Source organism: Denticeps clupeoides, chromosome 15, assembly GCF_900700375.1.
Source record: "Denticeps clupeoides chromosome 15, fDenClu1.1, whole genome shotgun sequence".
NCBI lineage: Eukaryota > Metazoa > Chordata > Actinopteri > Clupeiformes > Denticipitidae > Denticeps > Denticeps clupeoides.
In genome coordinates this window covers 11,873,845-11,896,723 of record NC_041721.1, presented here as the reverse complement: position 1 = coordinate 11,896,723, position 22,879 = coordinate 11,873,845, and the positions used below count along the sequence as shown (strand labels likewise).

The window sequence follows — 22,879 nt, the reverse complement described above, 5'->3', positions numbered from 1 at the left end:
AACACACAAACTCACACCAGGACTGTTTTAGCCTCACCAGTTCACTTCATGTCTTTGGACTATAGACACTTTTGAGTAACGTGGTTTTTGAGTTGCATGAGTTCAGCTTGTGGGTCGCATGTCTGTGTTTTTACATGCCCCTGTTTCTTTAGAAACTCTTTAAAGAAAACTGTACTGAGGTGAAGGCCACATATCTTCATCGTGAGTCATCTGAAAGCAGAGCTAAAGGTCAATGGGCTACAGGCTAAAAGTGCCTCTTACTCTTCATATGTCCATCAGTACATTTTTAGTTCCATAAAAATAGCTGCACTGTGCAACAATTTAAATACAGACGTTACACACATGATTATTCCAGATCTAACATTTGCTGTCTAAGGCCAAATTGAATGAATGATACAGTGGGCTGGATCATGGATGGATCATGAGAAACGCCAGAAGCAGGACAAGCATGTCATGAAATTTTAATGTCACCAAGCTCTTGGGAACTGCTAACAAAAAAGAGAACACAAAAATAAAACATCCTTGTACTGAATGAATGAAATATTCTTATTAAATACTTTGTTCTTTACGTAGTTGAATGTGTAAAAATGATGGAAATCAAATTTATCAACCCATGGAGGTCTGGATTTGGAGTCACACTCAAAATTAAAGTGTAAATACACACTACAGGCTGATCCAACTTTGATGTAATATCATGAAAACAAGTCAAAATGAGGCTCAGAAGTGTGTGTGGCCTCCATGTGCCTGTGTGGTCAAGCTCCTGATAAAGTGGCAGATGGTCTCCTGAGGGATCTCCTCCCAGACCTGAAGTAATGCATCCACCAACTCTTGTATAGTTTGTGGTGCAACAAGTTGGTGGATGGAGCGAGACATGATGTCACAGATGTGCTCAACTGGATTCAGGTCTGGGGAAGGGCGGGCCAGTCCATATCATCAATACCTTCGTCACACTCCAGCCACATTCATTAGGAGGAAACCAGGGAAAACCACATGAGCATATGGTCTCACAAGGGGTCAGGATACCTCTGGCGAGCACATGGAGGGTTGTGTGCCCCCCCCCAAGTGGACAGTTTGATTTCACAGAAGTGTGATTGACTTGGAGTTAAATTGAGTATATGCCATGCTACAGATGCATACTCTATATCTATAGATGCTACAGATATAGATGCACAAAAACAATGCCGAAGCCTTTTTAACAAACAGAATTTTTATTAAAGCTATGCTTAGTTTTAATAAAAATAAACATGAACAAAAAAGCTAAGAGCAAATTTAACAATTCAACTTTTGAACATGCCATTGGACGGTGGATGTGACACCAAGGCAGCCCTGGGCTAGCCAGGGTTGTAAACGACCCCGGCTGAAGCTTGATTGGCATGAGTGATTAGAACCCTTTATATGTTGGTTTTCTACCGCACTCCCTTGTCCTGCATTATTGACATTTTGCTGCTTTTCAGTTGACCGTGTGTTTGTTTCATGCCATCGTGCCTGTGTTGTTGTTGTTTATTAAAATTCCACGTTTGTATGCCACATGTTCAGCGTTGGCGCCTCATCCTATTCACCCGTTATGACAGTGCGAAGAAACCAGACAACCCAGAGGAAACCCACACCAACACTTGGAGAGCACGCAAACTCTATGCAAATAAAGCCAGAAGGAGTGTCACCCTACCGTGTGGGACCCAAATTATTATTAACTTTAATGATAATACAATAATACAAATATAAATAAAGCTACAATGGTTACAATGATGCAAGTGCTCATAAACATAGTGATATAAGGGGAAAAAAATGTACTTACCTGACCACTTTACTCCCTCCTCTTGTGACCTGCATGTCAATTGTGCAGCCATTGCTGATGCTGGATGCCAAGTTAATTTCTGAGAACTCTGCCTGAGAAAAACAATAATACATATACATATACAGTTTTATATATTATATTTTAGAAAACAATGTTTAATATATATGCATTTTATTTGTTAGAATTTTGTATGTATAATTATTAATGTAAAATCCTTTATAATATGCATTTCCATTGGTCGTGGATCAACACATACTGTTGATCATTTTATATTCATTAATATAATTGTATTTACTCCCTCTGCTTATTCTACAAGTATGTATTACTGTGTAAAACTGTGCTGAAATCATCCTGCAATCTTCAGGGACCTGAAACAAATCAAGTTATCTCTGTCTGCTGCCTAGCAGTCAGCCAATGCCTTGTGACAGGCATAGCTAGCCAACTCTAATGACTTAATCAAACCCAGGGCTTCACTGGAAAGGGTGGAGGGAGTCTGGGAAAGATCTAAGGTACAGACAATGTGAGTGTGGGAAGGGAAATATAAATAAGGGATTATATGACAGAGAAAAGCTAAACATATAAAAAAATTAATTAATATTCTAAAATGATAAGGAACTAGAGGAATATCCTCTGTTACTCAACCAGCGCAGTGGCTTGATTGAATGATTAAAATAATAACTTAACCCCTTAACACAGGGATCAGCACCACAGACAGCTCCTCTTTATTAGTCAGCAAAAATATTTTATACATGCAAAAACTACACTAATGCAGAATAAACTCATGGAATCCGTACTGTATCTGACCACAGCTAAAAGGCAAAATATCTCTGGTAATGTTTTACACAATAGAAATGTACGGTTGGATGCTAAGCAACAGACATAAAAGATGACAACTAATGTTGGATTGCAAATTTAATCAAAAAAGATTTTGCTAAATGGAGACAGGATTTGCATATATTAAATCTGCACGTTTAAAGAAGCCAAAGCCTTTTATAGACCTTTTTAAAGAAGTTTTTCTTGGCAGACACTGTGAGGGCCAGTTGCTCTTTTAAAAAACAATATTAATTGTATTTTATGTTAAGTAATACATTATTATTTGATATATGCATATTCCTTACACATTCCTGTCATGTTTCAGCCTTTGTCAATGTTAACAAACTGCACATTATTATTATTATTATTATTATTATTATTATTATATACAGTATATTACCTATACTGCTGCAAGCAACTAGGGGACAACTGAGATATTTTTGCTTGTACTATTTTTGAGTCATTTCCAGTGGCTGTTTGCTCAGGGCAAGCATAATGGATGGTTGGCATCATTGGCATTTATTTTTTTTAAGCAAGGCAGTAACCGGTGGATTATTGACAGGTTGAAAGCTTGTTTAATTTGATTTATTGGGTCTGCACTATTTATATGACATTTAAACTCTGAATGCAAGGATTACTAGTCAATGATATTTAAGGCCTTAATTTTGGAAGATTTAATTTAAGACTGTATAAGGTTTCACAGAAACCCTGTAAATGAAATGGGGGTGGGGGTGGATTCACATTATTTAACTTTAAATAATGTGAACCCTCACCAAGAAGCATTAGTCAGCAATATGTCAGGACCAATGGATAAGATTCCTTGTTTTCTAAGACAACTAATAGCAACAAACACCGGAAAGTTAATCAAATCTTAGATAACGAACTGAGAACATCTGAAAGAGTAATTCTTGAAGAGCTATTAAAGGCTGGTAAAGTGAAACCTCTCATGGGAAATCAGCACATCAGAGCATGACTCAAGTTGGTCAAAGATAAAATAAACCACATAATATAAATAAATCTGGTCCAACATCTGCCATGAAACAATATCGCGCCTGCATCATGTTCATAAACATCCGACAGAGACATGGTGCATCTCTTTTACCGGATGCTGGAGACCTGCTTACAGCTTCAAGTGCATCAGGGATATGTAATTGGCCCAGTGTTTTTACTGGATGTGTGCATGAATACTAAATTCTAACAAAAACATCCGTGAACTCTACAATATTTACCTTGGCAGAGGAGTCTCTGAATGCCAGAAAAAAATTAGACATAAAAACAAATTCTGAAACACATAGCTAGCAAAACAGAAATGCCTTCCAAAGAGCATGTTTAATATTTTGTATGACAAGATAAGCACAAGCGTGTGCCTATTCCTGGCAAAGGCTTGAAACGTGCAAGAGGGAGTGGTATCATTCAGTGGCACTGGACATATGAGGATGAGCACTGTAGCAGCATGGGACGAGAGTGCAAGACCTGGGCTTGTTTCAGACTGCCATGGTTACCATGAGGGTAATGCATTCAAGCGTCTTTTGGATCGGTTCCTGCCATGGGAAAAGAAAACAGGAAGCAGTCCATGGGACAATTGCCCCATAGCTGACTTTTCTTTCTTTAAAAAGCCACCACTGCTATCTGTATGGATGACATCTAGTAACAGACCTTTGGGTTGCCAAGGCTGATGTAGAACTTGGAAGTGGCTCTGGGGCCATACAAGGGGCAAAAAGTAAGGAGTTTTTTGGTTTTATCGATTACTTTTATTGCTAACCCAATGACAGAACCAAAATAAGAGCTCTGTGTTACCTTTATTTAATCTACTGCAACAGAAGAATTATTTCTAGCATCATTCGACAGAACATCATGTTACGGCTTTGCAAATCAAAGTAATGTTGATAAAATAATTATTGTCAGAAACAAAATGAACACTGTAAGCAGGACTCTTGATCACTAAAATACAATTTGTATAGTATTGATTTTATCCCAAACATTTTGATAAGTGGTCAATCGCTATAACTTTAATCACTACATTAATGTCTCAACTCTAATGTCCAGTTACCACTAGGAGCCGCTACCCGTGCACTGGATTATCGTGGCCTTCTACTTTTTGTTTTGTGATTTTGTCCTCATGTTCCACTTCTAGGACCAATTATGTTTATTTCTTGTTGTCTATCTTAATTGGGTTGAAATGATCCCTAAATTCTGTAATCTCTCATTGGATGGCTCACTATATCTCATGTAAAATAAACACTATTACCAAAAAAAGCACCATCTCTAAATGGTTACCAAAATTGTAGTCCAAGTGGGAAACAGAATTAGCAGAGCAGACAAACCCAGCCTTGGTAGTGTTACGTCCTGGTGTGTGTGTGTGTGTGTGTGTGTGTGTGTGTGTCAGGCACATGCTTGTGGTTTACTGTACCCAAATATAGGTTTCATATTGACAGCACATGCTGTTTTCTCTAATGCACCTTGCATCTCTGTGGCCAGGACTGAGAAATCGCTTCAGGTGGATCTGAATTCCTGACAGAGCAAGAGGTCTGAGTCTGTCCAAATCTCAGACCAGATGCCACAATGAGACCGATAAGAGAATAACACTAACTGCCCAGGCCTGATTAGCCATGTGTTACCATGTCGGCATTGGACTGGGGCGCAGACACCGCACAGAGGGGGCTGCATGCCATCCTTGTTGAGGTCATTGGTCTGGCAAACAGATGTTTCCTCAAACCACCTTTCTCAACAGCACCACAGCACTCAGTGGGAACATGCAGGCCCAGCCAGCTAACTAGTTCTCAAAAACTCATGGAAAAGTTTTATTGACCATTAGAGATTACAGAGTCTTCTGTTCTGCATTTGCAAACAAGGGACAAAAGACTTAATCAGCATTAAAATGTTATCATTCAACCATTCCAATATTTGCTTGGCTATATTTTCTACACTGATGATAACATTTAATTCTGCTAGCTGCAAGACGAGGGTTACTGACACCGTAAACACTGACCACAAACAGAGATACTAAGAAGCACACATCATTCAGACTTCAAAGAGAGACACTAGAGAAGAATCAGAAAAGGGCCCAGTTTGTGGGAGGGTGCAAAGTACATGTGGTCAAGCTAAAGGTTTCATATCTGGGGTCATATAAGTATATGAGATGTGTTTAAAGATGTGTTTAACCTCTACAGGAGGTTAACTATCTAGTTGGACAGACACAGCATCAACTAGGGCAGAATCTGACTTTTCACATTTAAATTTAAATGAAGTGGGTTTTATAAATTTAAATGAAGTGGGTTTAGGTAAATTAGTCTAAAATTTAGTGAGGTCAAGAATTTGTAGGGCAGTCAATGGGCTTGATTTCAGGATCAGTGTATTTGGGAATCACCTTGAAGTTATTCATTGTACCAAGCTTTGGTTGCGTTGCAGACTATAGCATTTCCCCAAGTTTTGGCGAAAGGCTGATAAATATAGAATGCATCGCTGATCTACTGCTTGAGACTGGCTCTAAACAAGTAAGAGAAATGGATGAGATGATAATAGACATTTTGTCAAAACCATTGAAAGTACAGTATTGTTCAAAAGATTAGGTTCATTTCTAAATGTCATTATTTTCTCCATTAAATAACACAAATTGATTTTAAATCCTGTCAAAACAAATGTTCTAAATGGCTCTGGTAGCTGGAAATAAATAGTAAATCTGCAAAAATGTAGACCCATTATCAGCAACAATAAGCCCTGAGTTCCACTGAAAAACCATGTTCAATAATGCAAGTATGTCACACAATGTAGAAAACATATTTGCAATGATCTTAGTACAGATGGAAACAGTTGCACAGATTAAAAAAGCAATAAAATGATCATTTTCAATTTCATTTTTTACCTCATATCAAACAAGAAAATTTTCAAAAGACCCTAAACATGAATGGCGGTGTACTCATGACTGTATAACTCATCTGAGACTATAGAGTTTGTGGAATTCAGAGAGAAGAAAGCACTTTGTGTAACTGCCCACACACTGGACTAGAACAAAAAAAAGAGTGACCATCCTGGATCAGCATGGGTGGTATGTGCTTTTTGGCCGTTTGAAGGTGTTCGGCGCAAGAGACCATGTTTAGCGCCCAGCCGTACAGCCAGCCCTACAAATGTAAACCTCTAAATGACTCTGTTTATGCAAAGATCTGATTAATGACAAGAGACTGGCAAGTTAAATATTTGACCTAGAGTGCTGTATTAAGAAATACTATGCATCAACATTTTTTTGTACTTCTATCTCCATATCAAACCCCCAAACCCCCAGATAGAAGACACTACGATGCAATGGTCTAGGACTGGGTGGTCTCCAAATTACTTTGCAGCAGTCTCGACTGGTACCTTATATGGCAGTAGAGGAATAGGGGTCTGTTCAAGGTATGTGTGTAGGCATGAGTAGAAAAGGACAAGACAGATAAAAACAAAGGGGTACAATTTTCATGGTTTTATAAAATATATAATGGCACCCGTTTTTGTTCAAAAGGTGATTTTTTTTGTTAAAAGGTGGTCTTAACTGAGTTCAGGTTATTATACATTTTAAACTATGTAAAATATTTCAACCTCTCCTGCAAACTGTTTGATCGACCCCCAGAAAGACTCATTTGAAGTCTCCACCACCAAAATAGTATTGCTTTCAAAGTCCAGTTGTAGTGTTTTTAGCTGAAACACAACAGCTGGATGCCACACCATGACACTGAGTTGTATGCTGTGGCGTACCTTTCACCGACTGCAATGGCTGCATTCCAAAAATGACTGAGGCCCATTAAACAGAACGATCAAAGCCCCATGTGGAGCAGCGCTGTAGGGTGCAGCCACGATAGCAGAACTGAGCAAACAGCCAGCCTTTTAAAGTCCATCCTTTGGCTTCTTGTTTCACTTTTCTCCCTCCAATAAAATCCCACCCATTAAGGTCAAAGAAATCCTGCCATCCCAAGTGTTTACAGATGTATGGGAGAAACCAAGATGTTATCGTTCCGCTGCAAAATACGGTGGGTCTAGACTTATACAGTGTACTATTCCCATTTACTGGCCAACTCCCCACTGGACGTTCATAAATATCTCTAAATAGGCTCTGTGAGGTTGTAGAAAGGTTAAATGCTTTCAAATTCACGCTGGTAAAGTAACGTTCCAGTGCTTCAAATGATTTTTAAAACATAATTGTCTGTTTTACCTGAGTACTTCAAATATACTAACAGTAAGTAGACATTTTAAGCATGTGAAATATGCCCTTGAATGTATATGTAATGTAAAAAAAAAACACTAATCTTGCAAACCCTGCGACCAGCATAAATGCCAGCATAAACCACTAATGGTTATTCATCATCTGCTGATGACAGGCTGAACACATGGCAATCTTTCTTTCTGCACTTCAGAATCCTCAAAACCCCCAGCGGACCAGGGCAAATAAGGGAGAGAGGTCACAGTTCAGCCACCAGGGGCAGGAGCATCACCTATGCTAACAAACTCACGTAATTCAGTACTCATATGGTCAAGCTATGAATCATACAATAAAATAATACAAACAATAAAAAACACAACCAACCTGCTCAATGCGGATCTCGTATTCCCCATTTAATTTTTTCCCACGGAAGTACTTTGCCCTGTAAAGCAAACAAAATGATTCACGGCAAAAGTAAATCTGCTGAAGAACAGCATTAAACATGTACATCGGTCATGATGGTAGCAACTACATAATGTCTTACATACAAAAGTCTATTCATGGTTTCTACAATGACCAGTAATTCCACCATGCGCCTCAGAATATTGGCCTGTGAAACTATAAATACATATGACTGGCTAGACAGGCATCTTGTGACCAGTCATTACATCCAATAAAGCTTGTAACAGGCTGAGATGGGATGGAAGACATGATTCCATATACCATTTTAAATGAAATTGTTTCGGAACTGTGGGAGAAAGCAGTAGCAAGAGAGACTCGAATGTGGGAAAGCAATGTTGCATTTTTAGGGGTGATGTAACCTGCTATTTCTTGCCTTGGGCCTCATCCCACAGAAGAATATTTTGAATGTGGTCACCAAGGTTGCCAAAGGCAAAACATGCAGCTTTGTTGCACGTGATCAATTCATAACTTGATTGGTTTGGGTCAAATCCCACTGGACAGTTGATGTATGGTATATGTGTGACATATAAGGTACGTTAATGTGAGGCAGTCCCTTGCCTCTACAATGTATGTTAAACTCTTTTGTATGCAAAGACTTGCACAAGCAGCCCATCCAGCTAACACCAAATTCATTTGGCATCCACTTCTTCATTCAACAATTTCCTCATTTAGACAAAGAGGTTTTCCTCTTTCAGCATATGTTGTTTACAATGATTATTTTCCAAAAATTTCCTACTGAAAAGCATTATTTTAACAAAAATCTACCAAAGTCATGCAAGCAGACCATGATACAAAAACTATATAAATACATACACTTTAATATCAATTATACCATTCATGGTGGACGAACATGATGAGGAAGGAGGATGCATATGCACAAAATTACGATACAGGGGTTTTATTACACGAACCAGAGTTAACCAGCACCAACAACAACCCGACAGAGAACAGACACAAACAGGGCAGCTTTATACAGGCAGACACAAGTGAAAACAATCAGGAATCACAGTAACACAGCACAAACATGAAACTGTGTTCTGAATCGAGGACCCGGAGTATCCCCTTTCGCACCATATCCTGACAATGACAAAGATGTTTTTCCCCAATAAATAAAAATGGACCTTTCTTTGCAAAATAATTTCTAAAGGACACATCCCTTCAGTTCTAACAGGACATGAACTCACCACAGCATGTATTCATTCAGAGGACATCTACTTGAAAAAGTAATTCCTCAGCATAACTCTATCTGAATACTGCCAGAAGTGTTGTGTGCACATAAACATTATCACTCATCTGAGGGATGCCTGCTGGTTAACTGTAATACTGTAAATATTATTTATGTACTGTATATACATATGCTGAGATTGCCTGGTTTACATTGTTTTGCTTTTTTTCCTGTTTTAGTGCGCCTATTATACTGCAGTATACTGCATATACTGTTTCTTACTAAACACCTTTTGTAGTGAAAGTAGGTTACATTCGAACCAACATGTTACATTGCTCCTCTTTTCCCCGTCTGTCATACCCACTCACACGTCGCTCTTCCTACTGTGGCCTACATACTCCCTGTGGTCTGTGAGTAGCCGCAACCATCACACACTAAGAATTACAATAAAACGACTTTGCTGTGAAAAGTCAATTGTTTTTCAGTCAACAGTTCAAGAATTGCTTAACCAAGTGAACAACAAATGAACAATTGAGGTACGTTGTGCCACACGCTATAGGTCAGAGGGCTCATGTTACTTTTGCCATGGGAGTATTTTTCGTGGTCACATTTTCATCTTATGAATTCATAGTGAAGGAAGCCGATATCTGTTTTGTGAAACAGTCTGAGGTTGTTACTTCATGGCTTTGGCCTGCATAAACTGACAGCATTAATTCACATGGCCCAGGATTATGCTGACATTATACAGAGTACGCTGGTCTGTTCCACAAATAAAATGATGACCATTTCTTTGGAAAATGGACCATAACATGATATTACAGTAACCTACGGGGAAATCGGATCATGGCAGCAGAGCATTCAATGACCTTTAAAAGGAGCTTTTTGAATGCATTTATAACAGGAACTGGGGAAAAAACAGGTAAGATGAGAGTAACAATAGGAAGCAAAATTGAAACAGCAGTCACAGATAATGGTGCATTTCTGAAAAATACCAACTGGCATGTTCCACCTTCAGTTCTCGACATTTTCAAACACATAATATTAGTGCCATTCTGACAGATATTAATTCCATAGTTGTCTGTTTCCCCTCAGATACATTCATTATTAGGCATAGAATGAAGAGGTAATGCATCATTAGTCAGGGAGAAAATACAGTAAAAAGGCAGAGGAAAAGAGACAGAATCAAGGGTGGATGGGTCTGGTGAAAACTGAGCTGTGTGGCATCATTGTGCCCCCTCACAGAATGGGGGCTGAAAATGGGGCCAAGCCTGTCAGGGACAAGAAGGCCGAGTTTCCCAAGATACACGCAGACTCTCTTCAGGAATGCCCTGGAGGAAGTCTGCAGGCGTCGTATCTGCTCGAGCCTGAGACTGGACGCATCTGAGCGGGAGCACGGTGAACCGACATATTTAACGCTGTGAGGCAGTGCCGAACCCACGCCTTCCTGCGAGAAGTCAGAGCGTGCATCTGAAGTGTGAACTGGGATTTAGGTCAGGGGTTGATATCACAGAGGATCAGGACTGTGTGTGGACTGGTTATCACCACCTTATGTTATGTTGTGTTTTTAAATAAATCTTTTATGTTTTAATATGCTGTGTTCTGCAAGCAGTATTTGCCCAATTACGACCAAATAGCGACACTCTAAAAAAAAGACACAATATGTTCTAATGAATGATTCAATAGCTTTCTCTAATTCAGCTTTCTCGAATGACCTTTTTAAGGAAAGAGTTAAATAGTTTAAAAAGCTCTGTTGAAATTCTGATCCGTGAAATGTAGTTTAATCATATATTACACTCTAATGTGAAAACAGGCTGGCCTGTTTCTAAAATAAGGATAATAGTAAAATTATGCATTTCTCAAAAGAAACAAGAAAGAGCAGCTTCACATAATAGAATACACATATTATCATTTTACTTTTGGCTAAGATGATATGTATAATTTGAACTGCTGGAATATTGAAGACGTTAGTGCTCTCTTCTCCTGTAATCTAGCGCCACCTGCTGCGTTCAGACAAGAGAAAGTCGATCATGACAACCCAAGACTCTCTGTTCTATGAAAGGTTACACTGCCCCCTGTGGTAAAACAGACATATTACAAAAACAGTGGGTTTATGTTAAATTACCTGCTGAACATTTACACAAAGATAGACCACACCTGTCTGTCAATCATGAACATAACTATCAATACACACACACAGACATATGCCATGTCACGGTTGCATTGCTCAGTTCACCAGCTGACATATAATCCAAATCTGTCACAAATATATAAAATATTCCAGGGGATAGTGGAGCAGCAATAATGCTTTTTATAATATCATTTTGCCATTTAATAGATGCATAACTACTTCCACAAGATGTGGAAATGTACTGGAAAATATGTATTAAATATTTTAATGCATGAATACATGAATGCATACATAAAAATGCATAAATTACTGTTGAAGTGAAAAGTGAAAGTGAAGTGATTGTCATTGTGATACACTGCAGCACAGCACACGGTGACACGGTGAGATGTGTCCTCTGCAGCCATGACAGGAGCCCGTGGAGCAGTGTGTGGGGACGGTCCTTTTGCTCAGTGGCAACTCAGTGGCACCAGGGTGAATTGGGATTCGAACCAGCAACCTTCCGATTACACGGCCGCTTCCTTAACCGCTAGGCCACCACTGTTAAGAGCTAAAATCTGAAAATCATATTAGAATGCAAAGGAATGCACGTAAAAACTCTTTAAATATCCACTGAAATTAAAGATCAATAAAGAGGAATGCAACTGTGACTGCGCACTCCCACATCAAGGCGTTGGTGCCTACAGTGCTGTTTGGAGACTGATAATTAGCCGGTGCTTCACCTTATGGGTTCTTCTCCCCCAAGACTGAGCTAATTACCATATAGCTCCAAGTCAAAACATCCTTACAACTTACGAACTTCACCAGCAAAGTTTGTTCTAGCAACACGGATGCTTACCAGTCTGTGTGGGGGTCGTCAATGACCAGAAGTATTCTGGGTTTGCGTATAGCTGGCTTGGGGGGCGGGGCAGACGCGGCTGCAGCAGATTCGGCGTGGGCCGCTGCTTTGGCTTGCACGGCGCTAGCCAGCTGCGCTGTCTTGACCACGCTGGAGAAGGAACTGAATAAGCTGCCGGAGCCTTGGCCTTGGCCCGGGGCTGAAGCCTGGGCTGGTGGGGGCGCACCAGGCTGCTGCCGTCTCTCTGTGGCCGGGGACGCTGGAGAGCTGGTGGAGCTGGGCGGGGAGGGGCGCTGGAGGTCCATCATGTAGCCATTGGGGAGGTTGGCCACAAAACTGCTGTCGGAAAGACGTCTGCGCAGGTAGTTCATGGCGGCTAGTGGGTTCTTGGGGAGGGGTTAAGGGTAGAAAAGTACAGTCCTGGAGAATAAAAAACAGACGGAGATGATGAAAATTAGAGAAGCATTTGGGGAAAAACTGTGTGTGTGAAAACGGTCAATAGTTTTATAAAAATCACAATTAGGGTGGTGGTAGCCTAGTGGGTAACACACTCGCCTATGAACCAGAAGACCCGGGTTCAAATCCCACTTACTACCATTGTGTCCCTGAGCAAGACACTTAACCCTAAGTTGCTCCAAGGGGGGACTGTCCCTCTAACTACTGATTGTCAGTCGCTCTAGATAAGGGCGTCTAATAAATGCTGTAAATGTAAAATGTAAATGTACAATTAAGATCCTATTCTGTGTGACCTTTCTTGTTTAGTCTGTTTCTGTAGATCCTGATAATGTCTTATATTACATGCATAGTACTGCTTTAAGCTAACCAATGTTTTTTCAAGTTATGTTTCACACTTTGATCCATTATGATAAGCTTCCAATATAATTCTCACATTAAAAAGTATTATTATACTATGCACATTACTGAAATCATGAATATAAAAAAGGCTGGAAGAAGCCTAGCGTGTAACACACTGGCCTGTGAACACACTAGCAGTGGTGGCCTAGTGGGGCAGTGGTGGCCTAGCGGTTAAGGAAGCGGCCCCATAAACAGAAGGTTGCTGGTTCGAATCCCGATCCGCCAAGGTACCACTGAGGTGCCACTGAGCAAAGCACCGCCCCCACACACTGCTCCCCGGGCGCCTGTCATGGCTGCCCACTGCTCACTCAGGGTGATGGGATAAATGCAGAGGACAAATTTCACTGTGTGCACCGTGTGCTGTGCTGCTGTGTATCACATGTGACAATCACTTCACTTTACAGAAGGCAACAAAAGTCACAAATTCAAATCCCACCTACTACCATTGTGTCCCTGAGCAAGACACTGAAACCTGAGTTGAAAGTGAAGTGATTGTCATTGTTAAACACTGCAGTGCAACACAGCACTGCAGCACAGCATGTATCCTCTGCATTAAACCCATGACCCTTGGTGAGCAGTGGGCAGCCATGACACTCATGAAGCAGTGTGTGGGGACGGTACCTTGCTCAGTGGCATTTCAACCAGCAACCCTTCGATTATGAATCTGCTTCCTTATCCACTAACCACTGCCTGTCCGTGTAACTACTGATTGCAAGTCACTCTAAATAAGGGCATAAATGTAAAAGTAAAAAAAATCCTTAAAGTTGTAAAATGGGAAGTCGCAGGTCCACATTCTGCAGTTTTGTCTTGCGTAGAGGTTCATCACCTCCGTTCTCCATATTTGTCAACTGACCTTCCCCCGAGCAAGAGGTGTGGAAGGCCAGCCATTTGTTTTGGGATCCCCGCTTTGTCTTTGTCAGACTGCGACACATCCCAAACAGGAGGTGGCAAGGGCATGATAGGACAGAAACAACAAATTCTGATTGGTCTCTGGGCACCTCCATTTTCCTTTCCATCGGGAACTGAGGGATTTCCCCACCAGTTTCTCATTTTCTCCTGGATCAGGTGATCTCTCTGTAGCTTGGTTCAAGGCTTTTTCTCTTTCTTTCTCTATCTTTTCTCCCTTGTTTTATTTTGGGGTTTTCTGTAACATGGGTAATTTTTTTACAAACAATATTTACATGTAACTGCAATAGTAATCTACTGATGTTAATAAGTTAGAAACTGTTCATCATTTTAACCTTTATTGTGCCATGCCTCTTTCTGCCAGGTAACATCAGATTGGAGTGGTTTTAATACTGGCTGTATGTGTAGAGAGTTGTTATATCTCTTTTTACAAAGTAAAATCCAAAGTGCCTACAGCAGTATTTTTATATATATTTAGCATTTGCTTTAAAACAGTTTTAATTCTGATCGCCATACATACGCCATACACCATACAGTTGGTCAGTAGTGGTCACAGAGTTGGCACACTAGTGTCAATATTGGAGGATGCAGGATTGAACTGCGCTGAGGCAGAAGGGCTGGCGATACATGCTGCATAACCACATTTCAGCCCCCTCAGCACGACACACCACTGAGCGCTGTGCTGAGCTGTGGAGCGTGAGCATTAGGCATCAACCGAAGGCTTCCTGTGTTCTTTTGTAGTGTCAGTGAAATGCTGTGAAATATGACGCTACAAAGGAACAGGGGATGGAACTAAGCCACGGTGGGAAATGTAGGCCTTTGTGGGGACTAATCCACCTCCAGCAAGTTAATAATGTTTCTTCTATTTAAAAAAAGACTCTACATTTGTTCAGTTCTGCACAAATTCTCTACACGGGATTGGATGTTCATCATTATAACTAATATCTGTATGATGTTAAATGTATTTCATAATAACAAATATGTGCTAAATGTACCATTCTGCATCTTTTTCAAACCGTTAATCATCGAATGTGGGCCCTTTGGCATTTCTACCAGACAAATCTCATTTAGTGTCAACACTTACTGCTTCTCTTTCCAGCAGCTACTCATTTTAATGGGTCTTTAATTGAACAGAAGAGTTTTTTTTTATGTTGGCAAGTTTCCTATTAGAAAATGTACCATTTTCCCAAGAATGCCCTAACAACTTATTAAACATCCAATTTGTGCTTTTTAATATCATGTTTTCCAGCATTTGTGTCTGCACTCTCCTATCCAACAGCAAACGAAGTTTGTAATAACAACTTGGTTACTACATGTTAGTAATGCAGCAACACAAGTAATAAAAAATATTGAGATTACTGTTGATCCTACACCGTTCACTTACTCAATCTCTATACATTACAGCTTATTCCAGATCTGGGTTGTGGGGTGAAGAGCCCATCTCGAGAAACTCTTAACAGGCGATAAACATGGATGTTATTAATGATAATATGTAGATTATTCATAAGCAATGTCAATATTTTCTTGAAGCATAATCGTACTTAGATTACCTGGCATTTAAAGCTGATCCACACTAAGAACATTCTCCAACTCAATTTGATATCGTCTAGAATAATGGCTTTTGAAGATCATCAGGGGAAATTTAAAGTCAGGAGGAATTTTGCAATATCACCTTGTTTAACCGACAATGCATTTGCATGTATTAGGCAATTCAATTTACTTATACGACACAGAATCTTGACAATGGTGGCTGAAATATCAATTGATAAAGATATTGTTTCCTAGGCTGTTCTGCAATATCTGTGCCATGTCCAGATATATCTCTAGGCACATGAAATATTCAACACAGATGGATTTAACAAGGTGTAGAGATATAACATGCAGTTTATCCTTGCCAAGAATAAAGTATGAAAAAAAAAATCTGACTGAATTTAGACTGGCAACAAAAATGCTAATGTATTCTCTTGGGACTGGTAGGTGGTTACATAAAAAAAGAGGGGCAGACTGTGTGCAATGTATGTTCGACTCCAGCTAATATGAAAGATTTGCATAAGCACTCAAGGAAAAAAGGCACCGGATACCCTTTGATGGATAAAGCAGAGCGAGTCTCAGTAAAGAAAGCTTTGGGTTATGACACTTTAAATAAGCCTCATGAATAAATGAATGAAATGCTGCAGAGGGCTGTGAGGGGAAGACAGGGTGGTGGCAAGAGATCAAATGCTAGCCTAATTGACTCAGTATTGAATATTGGGAGAGAGCAAGGTACTGTGGTGAAGAGAGTCCAAGAGACCAACGGAGGATGTGTGTAATACGAGTTGTGGGGCATTTAATCACGGTCCGAGCATGCAAATCTATCTCCATACCTGCAGAACGCTCTGGGTAAAAGCCATACAGACAGGAAAGTAAATGAATTGCCAGCAGGAAGCCCTCACACGTTGATAGCATCACTGTTGCTGTCACACAGCTTGCATTTAGAATTTCTCCCATCACCGAGACAGTTCACAAGGCATCGGATCATTCCCTCATTCCGGATTTCCCACAGCAGGATCCCCAGGCATACAGATGGCAAAAGCCCATATGGCACAGCAGGAACCCAAACAGCCGAGCATCCTGCTGAACCCCGGGGCTACAGGTATCGGACAACAGGATATATTTAAAGCGCTGAAGGATACTGAACAACGGGCCGACGGGACATTTGGCACTGATACCAAATACTTCACTTTCTCCACTGTTACCATGTAATTAATCTCGCGGACAGGCTATAATTAATCCCATTGGCAGTTCCCAAACCTCCCACTCCTCACACGTTTCGCCGGGCTTATACATCACGCCTTTTACACACATTTCCAATCCACAAAGTGTGGTTATTTAAGGATAAAGTTTACCTCAGCATGCATCATGTACAGGATAAAAAGTGCTCTAAACATATGGCTATGTTTTAATAATTCACTTTCAACAGTGAAGACGTGAAATTCTTGTATGGACCCCCTGACCTAACTGACCCTTGTCCTGAGAAAGATTGAAGTCAAGTATGCTGGACTTGGAAACTAACTATTTATGGTTGAAGTAATAAAAACCGCCTTCATACCTTGAAATAGAAACATTCCTGCAGAATGGGGAGGCAAGGGACCAACTTGTTCCCGGGTGTTATGTCACCCTGACAAATATCATCTACATCCAGTGACGTGTTATAATGGGCTCAACGTTACATTCCACACATTCTCCAAGCATGAAAATGTGCTTCACTGGCTGAAGTGAGGTGAGGTTGGCATTAGGGAAGCACTGATTCGATACCTGTATTGGATATCGATCCAATAATGACTAAAAAGATGAGATGGGATATCCGTAACAGTGCGTTGATCTATGAAACCAATCTATTGAGTTAAATTGCAGTTTATTAAGCATTTTATATGCACGTGTGCACTTGATCCCGCACACATGCTCTCAGCATGGCCCTGCGCTCTGAAACTATTTTTGCACACCTGAAGTGCAATGTTGCGCTGTGACCGACAAAATGACATTTTTAACTCTGCACACTGTGACACGCAACCAACAGAGCATCAAATCGGCCTCTCAAACCAAAACCGCATGGGATACCTGTAGACCTACTATTCGACTGAAATAATGAGGTATAATTATTATGAGGTAAGATTGTGATGGTAGGGGGTGATAGTAGCCTAGTGGGTAACACACTCGCCTATGAACCAGAAGGCCCAGGTTCAAATCCCACTTACTACCATTGTGTCCCTGAGCAAGACACTTAACCCTAAATTGCTCCAGGGGGGGACTGTCCCTGTAAGTACTGGTTGTAAGTGGATAAGGGTGTCTGATAAATGCTTTAAATGTCAATGTAAATGTGATGCTTTACCCATGCCTACTTCTAGGTGAGCAGTCAGAGCAACAGCTCTCTCTGGAGTCTCACATCAATATTTGCTGATCCTTTTTGCACTGAACAATAATCGATTCTTGATTGAAAGTTCTGTTTATATAATCAGAATGCATTTTGATTGATCATTGTCATGATTCTGATTTCATTATGGGGGATACGCCAGCTCAGTGTGCAGGTCCGGAGTTTCATGGTGTTTGTTGTCTTCCTAATTCCTGATCGTTTTCATCTGACATTACGTGCATAAAGCAGTCCTACTGTATCTAGTCCAAGAGTGGTCATTGTATCTCCATATACAGCACAGGCCAAAAGTTTGGACACACCTTCTCATTCAATGTGTTTTCTTTATTTTCATGACCATTTACATGGGTCGATTATCACTGAAGGCATCAAAACTATGAATGAACACATGTGGAGTTATGAGAAGGTGTGTTCATATTTGTTTGTTATGCCTGTTTTTTTGTGTGGTCTGGTGCTGTGTATGTGCTGTCCTGAACCTGAAAACAAAGGCTTGCAGGACTTTGTTAATATTTTTTTTTACACTCTTGTTGTATGGAGATGTTTGAAGCCATCAACCCTTAAACAAAACCAATTTTTTCACACCCTCATTCTGATCCCTGTTCCCTGTTGGGTCTCAGACTGCCACAACAATGGTACTTGCTACATAATCCTGAGACTTGCAGAGATGCAATGAGGAAGCACTAATCCATTTAAAATGGAAATATGCTCACAGCCAAGTTCTAGTCACCAACATTAAAAATAACCTTCACACTCAGAACAGCAGATAATCTTCACCTCCCACATGCTGGTCCTGATGTGATAATGAGAACGGTGTTATGAAGCAGCCTCAAGTCTAAAGGTAATGACAGGTTAGGAAGACGTTTTTGTGGAGAGCTCTGTTTCCCCTAAGAATGAAGATTTGATCAGGAGATTTCTCTAGGACCTCCTGTGGGAGCTGGTCCTGGTAGGGCTCCTCTAACGTTCTCCTGGATTGCTCCTGACCTGATTTCAACCCCTTACAATCACTTCCTAATGGCGGTGACCATGTAACAGGAAGAGCGTGGGTAGAAACTGGGGAATCCACATTTCCCTCATGGATCAGCTTCCTTGTATTGAACCATGACTGTTCAATACAATGACTGCATCACTGCGGCTGACTGCTTTACCAGTCAATATCAGCGTCCCCGTCCCCCTGAAGTGCTTAAACTCCCGCCCACGGGGAAAATGCTCTCACCACACTGCATGATCCGGGCTTCTTTATCGAAGAGGGAACCTCAGATGAAATGACTGGTCATCATATAAATCAAGGCCAGAATTGTCCCCCAAAGCCAAGATCCACCTTGCTCATGCATTTTTTTTTGGATTCTACAAACATTTGTCGAAACAGAAGATATTTTTCGTTTATCTTGGCGACAGACATTTGTCCATGTCAGTATCATATACATCTCTTAATAATCTATTAATTAAAATTCGTTACTGCTAGACCACTAGATGGGATAAAAACCTGTCGATGGGTTAAATGAATGTCTGTAACAGCTGGTTATTGCTGTTCACTTCAGCTGTGTTTAAATGCAGTGTAGCTCTTTAACATCCTCACGTGCTGAGGGTTTGACGACAGTACTGACGGTGGATGACAGGCAATAATAAATACTACTCAATTTAGGAATAAATTGTCTCTCCTGTGTAAAGCAGAACTACGCAGTCATAATGGCTTGTGCACGGAGACTTGAATATTTTCAGAGGTGACACTATGAAATCTTCTGCTATAGAGGATTTGAAGGCTGCCATGGAGTGCTGTTTCCAAACAGTAAAATGGTATTTATGGCATTGCCTGGTTTGGTCTGGCAGGAAATATATCAGTTCTGCCACAGTCACTGTATTGCAATAATTCTATTACTTATTTTATTATCAATGCCCCACCACCAGCTAACTCCTTTTCCATCTGTGTATATCTTAAATAATCATCTGGTTTCCTTTTTCGCTGATAATCAACAAGTCATGTAGACATAAAAACGTGCATTCGTGTGGGTTCATTATGACAACAGGTACTCAGTATTTACATTTACGGCATTTTTCAGACACCCTTATCCAGAGCGACTTACAATCAGTAGTTACAGGGGACAAGTGTCTTGCTCAGGGACACAATGGCAGTAAGCGGGATTTGAACCTGGGTCTTCTGGTTCATAGGCGAGTGTGTTACCCACTAGGCTACAACAACCCTTATAGTAACGTCCGATCTGCTCCACTTTGCTCCACTACTGCTCACTTGCATAGTGCATAATGCAATGTCCTCTGTTGATGTGTAAATTTGTGTCATTTCTACAGGCCTTTGAGTGGAAAAGTACCTCTTTAGTAATTATGATCTCTGTAGACCTGCATCTCTGTAGACCAAACAACGACCCAACAGCAAACAGAAATGAACAGGGCAGCTTTTTACTTCTGGGACAAATTCCAGTTCCGACCATCTGAGCTGCTGCTCTCTGAACGGTGAAGCAGAATGGCCAAAGCATTCTTTAAACATATCGCTGTTTCTGGCCACTGCAGGACCACAGGACCATAGGGTAACAGTGTATTAATGTTAAATCATCTGTAAGTGCATTTGCAGCCATACATTATAGAATGTTTTTTACAAAAACATCACAGCAACTTCCCATGACACCACATCGCAAACTTTATCCTCCACACTGTCTCACCATGGACTTAAGGACACCATGGACTCGCCATCCATCCTTTATAACTACAGTAACAAATGTGAAATATGGCCGAAAATATCAGCTCGAATGATACTAGAAAATGCCGTGAATGATCCCTTCAGCAAGGATGTATGTAGAGCTCTTTTTAATATATCATAAATATGAATAACCTTTTTTTATTACTTTATATTTGTATCCCAGGTCCATTATCTGACAACAGGAAACAGTGAATCACAAACCCTGTCACTTGCTATTGATTGTAACCTTGAAGGACCAAACTCAGAACCTTAGACAGCTGCTCAGGAAGCAAAGCTGAAAGTAATAAATGAAATAAATGTGTAAAGATGTTGTCATAAGAACTGTAATAAACAGAATGAACAGATGTCTCTGTATGTGAGGGGATACTGATGTGATGAAAAGTTCCCTGTGCTTATAGCGGTCATAAAAACTCTCATTTGTAGATCTTGAGCACACAGAAGGATTATTAACAGTCCATTTGGACTAAAAATTATCCACATTTTTCACCATTTATCTGTGATGACCTGCACATACATCACTGACATACGGCACAAACAGTATCCACTGTACTCGCTTCATTCGTCGAAAGAGTCCCTATTTAAAGTCTCTAAATAGCAAAGTGACTGTAATTAAATCCAAACCCCCTGCCGGAAAATTCTTGAAGCATTAAGTCACTTAAACGCCGAATCTAGATCTCTGTTAGGTCGCATTAAAGGGAACCGAAGGGAATACTGGAGGCGTCAGTGCTGTCGTGGTGCCGTGAAACTCTTTAACATCCACTCTCAGGCGCGGGAACGGCTGAGGCCCGGTACACAGTGAGGGGTTTCTTTGCACATTTAACACGGCATACTGAAAATAACTGGTTGACAAATTTCACTAAACGTTCCACGGCGGGCGGCCCCGAGCCGACACCCTGCACCCTTCCTGGTTTAATGAGCATCGGTACGGCTTCCGCAGGAATGCATTACGCCAATGTGTGCATGCTAATAAATTATTTATTGTTAATCATAATCAGCCATAATCATGCAAAGGCCTTCGCACTTGAACAGCAGTGAAACTCTTCGCAGGTGCAAGAGGCGCCTGGTCAGGTGGGTCAGATCCTTTAAAGGCCTGCGGAGTACGTGACTCAGGGCTTTTCTTTTCCCCACTTATCTGGTGACACTGCGACGCCACGGTGTCCTTCAGCCCAAAGCCAGGCGTTGTACTTCCTAGTTTCTGTTGGAAAGCGAAGGGCACAACATTTCCTCGAATGCGAAGCGAAATCGGCATCGTCACTCGGTGCCAACGTTTGTGCGACGATTAAAAATGAACGCGACCCCCCGTCTTTGTGGAGGGGGCACGTCAACAAGTGCACCGTCCCAATTGCGACCCCGACGGCACCGGCGATTCCGACCTCAGCCGCTCAGGACCGACTGGTACCCTAAGCCAGCATCCAGCGCACCGACACTCGGGGCGATGCTGAGGGGGTCCCCCACGCCGCCGCCGAGTCGCGCAGAAGCCTACGCGGACATGTGCGCGTCGCGGCGCGGAGGGAGCGGCTCCGGTTGCGGCGACAGCAGCCTGACACATCAATAGGATGCGGCGAGAAGCCACCGGAATGGCGCAAATGGCGCGTCGCGGGACGGCTCTCCGGAATAAAGCCTCTCCCCCGGACCGCCGCCCCCCACGACGGGTGGTGAAAATGGTTTTCTTTTTCCTTTACCTCGGCTCGGTGACAAGGTCCGCTTTTATTTTCTACAGAAGCACGCAGCAGTAGGGGGGAAGCCCGGCGCTCCTGCCACAAAGCCCCTCGGTCCGACGCCGCGTCGCTCAGTGCATGCCGGGAACGCGAGCCTCATTGGGCGAAAACGCGTATCGATTTTTTTCCTTCCTTTTAAAAGCGCCACCCACTCTTTTATTATTAGGAATAGTGTTCATTTTACATTATCCACCGCCAGAGAGTGTCGTTTTTTTCAAATATGGGAATAAACGGAGCGAATCGACAGGTATATGCTTATTAACAAACAGTGCTGCTGTGTGGTATAATAAATAGCATAAATTATACAATTGTTAGCAATAGAAATCAAAGAATAGAATTAAGCCAAGGTTCATGGTAAGAGAATTGCTCTACTTTCTGTACTGGTGCAAGAGGCGAAAGTAATATTTGAAGTGTC

At 41.2% G+C, this 22,879-nt stretch overlaps 1 protein-coding gene across 1 annotated transcript in view; it reads right to left on the bottom strand.

The window, feature by feature from the left end:
• The window catches only part of syn3 (synapsin III), a 57,879-nt gene extending 35,326 nt beyond the window's left edge, over window positions 1-22,553 (bottom strand). The window contains exons 1-4 of the mRNA XM_028954132.1: window positions 22,429-22,553; window positions 12,369-12,788; window positions 8,163-8,220; window positions 1,796-1,887 (exon numbers count right to left, since the gene is read on the bottom strand). Coding sequence (XP_028809965.1) covers window positions 1,796-1,887; window positions 8,163-8,220; window positions 12,369-12,739 — 521 coding nt within the window. The 5' untranslated portion in view covers window positions 12,740-12,788; window positions 22,429-22,553. The remainder of the gene's footprint in view (window positions 1-1,795; window positions 1,888-8,162; window positions 8,221-12,368; window positions 12,789-22,428) is intronic.
• Between the last annotated feature and the right edge of the window lie 326 nt (window positions 22,554-22,879).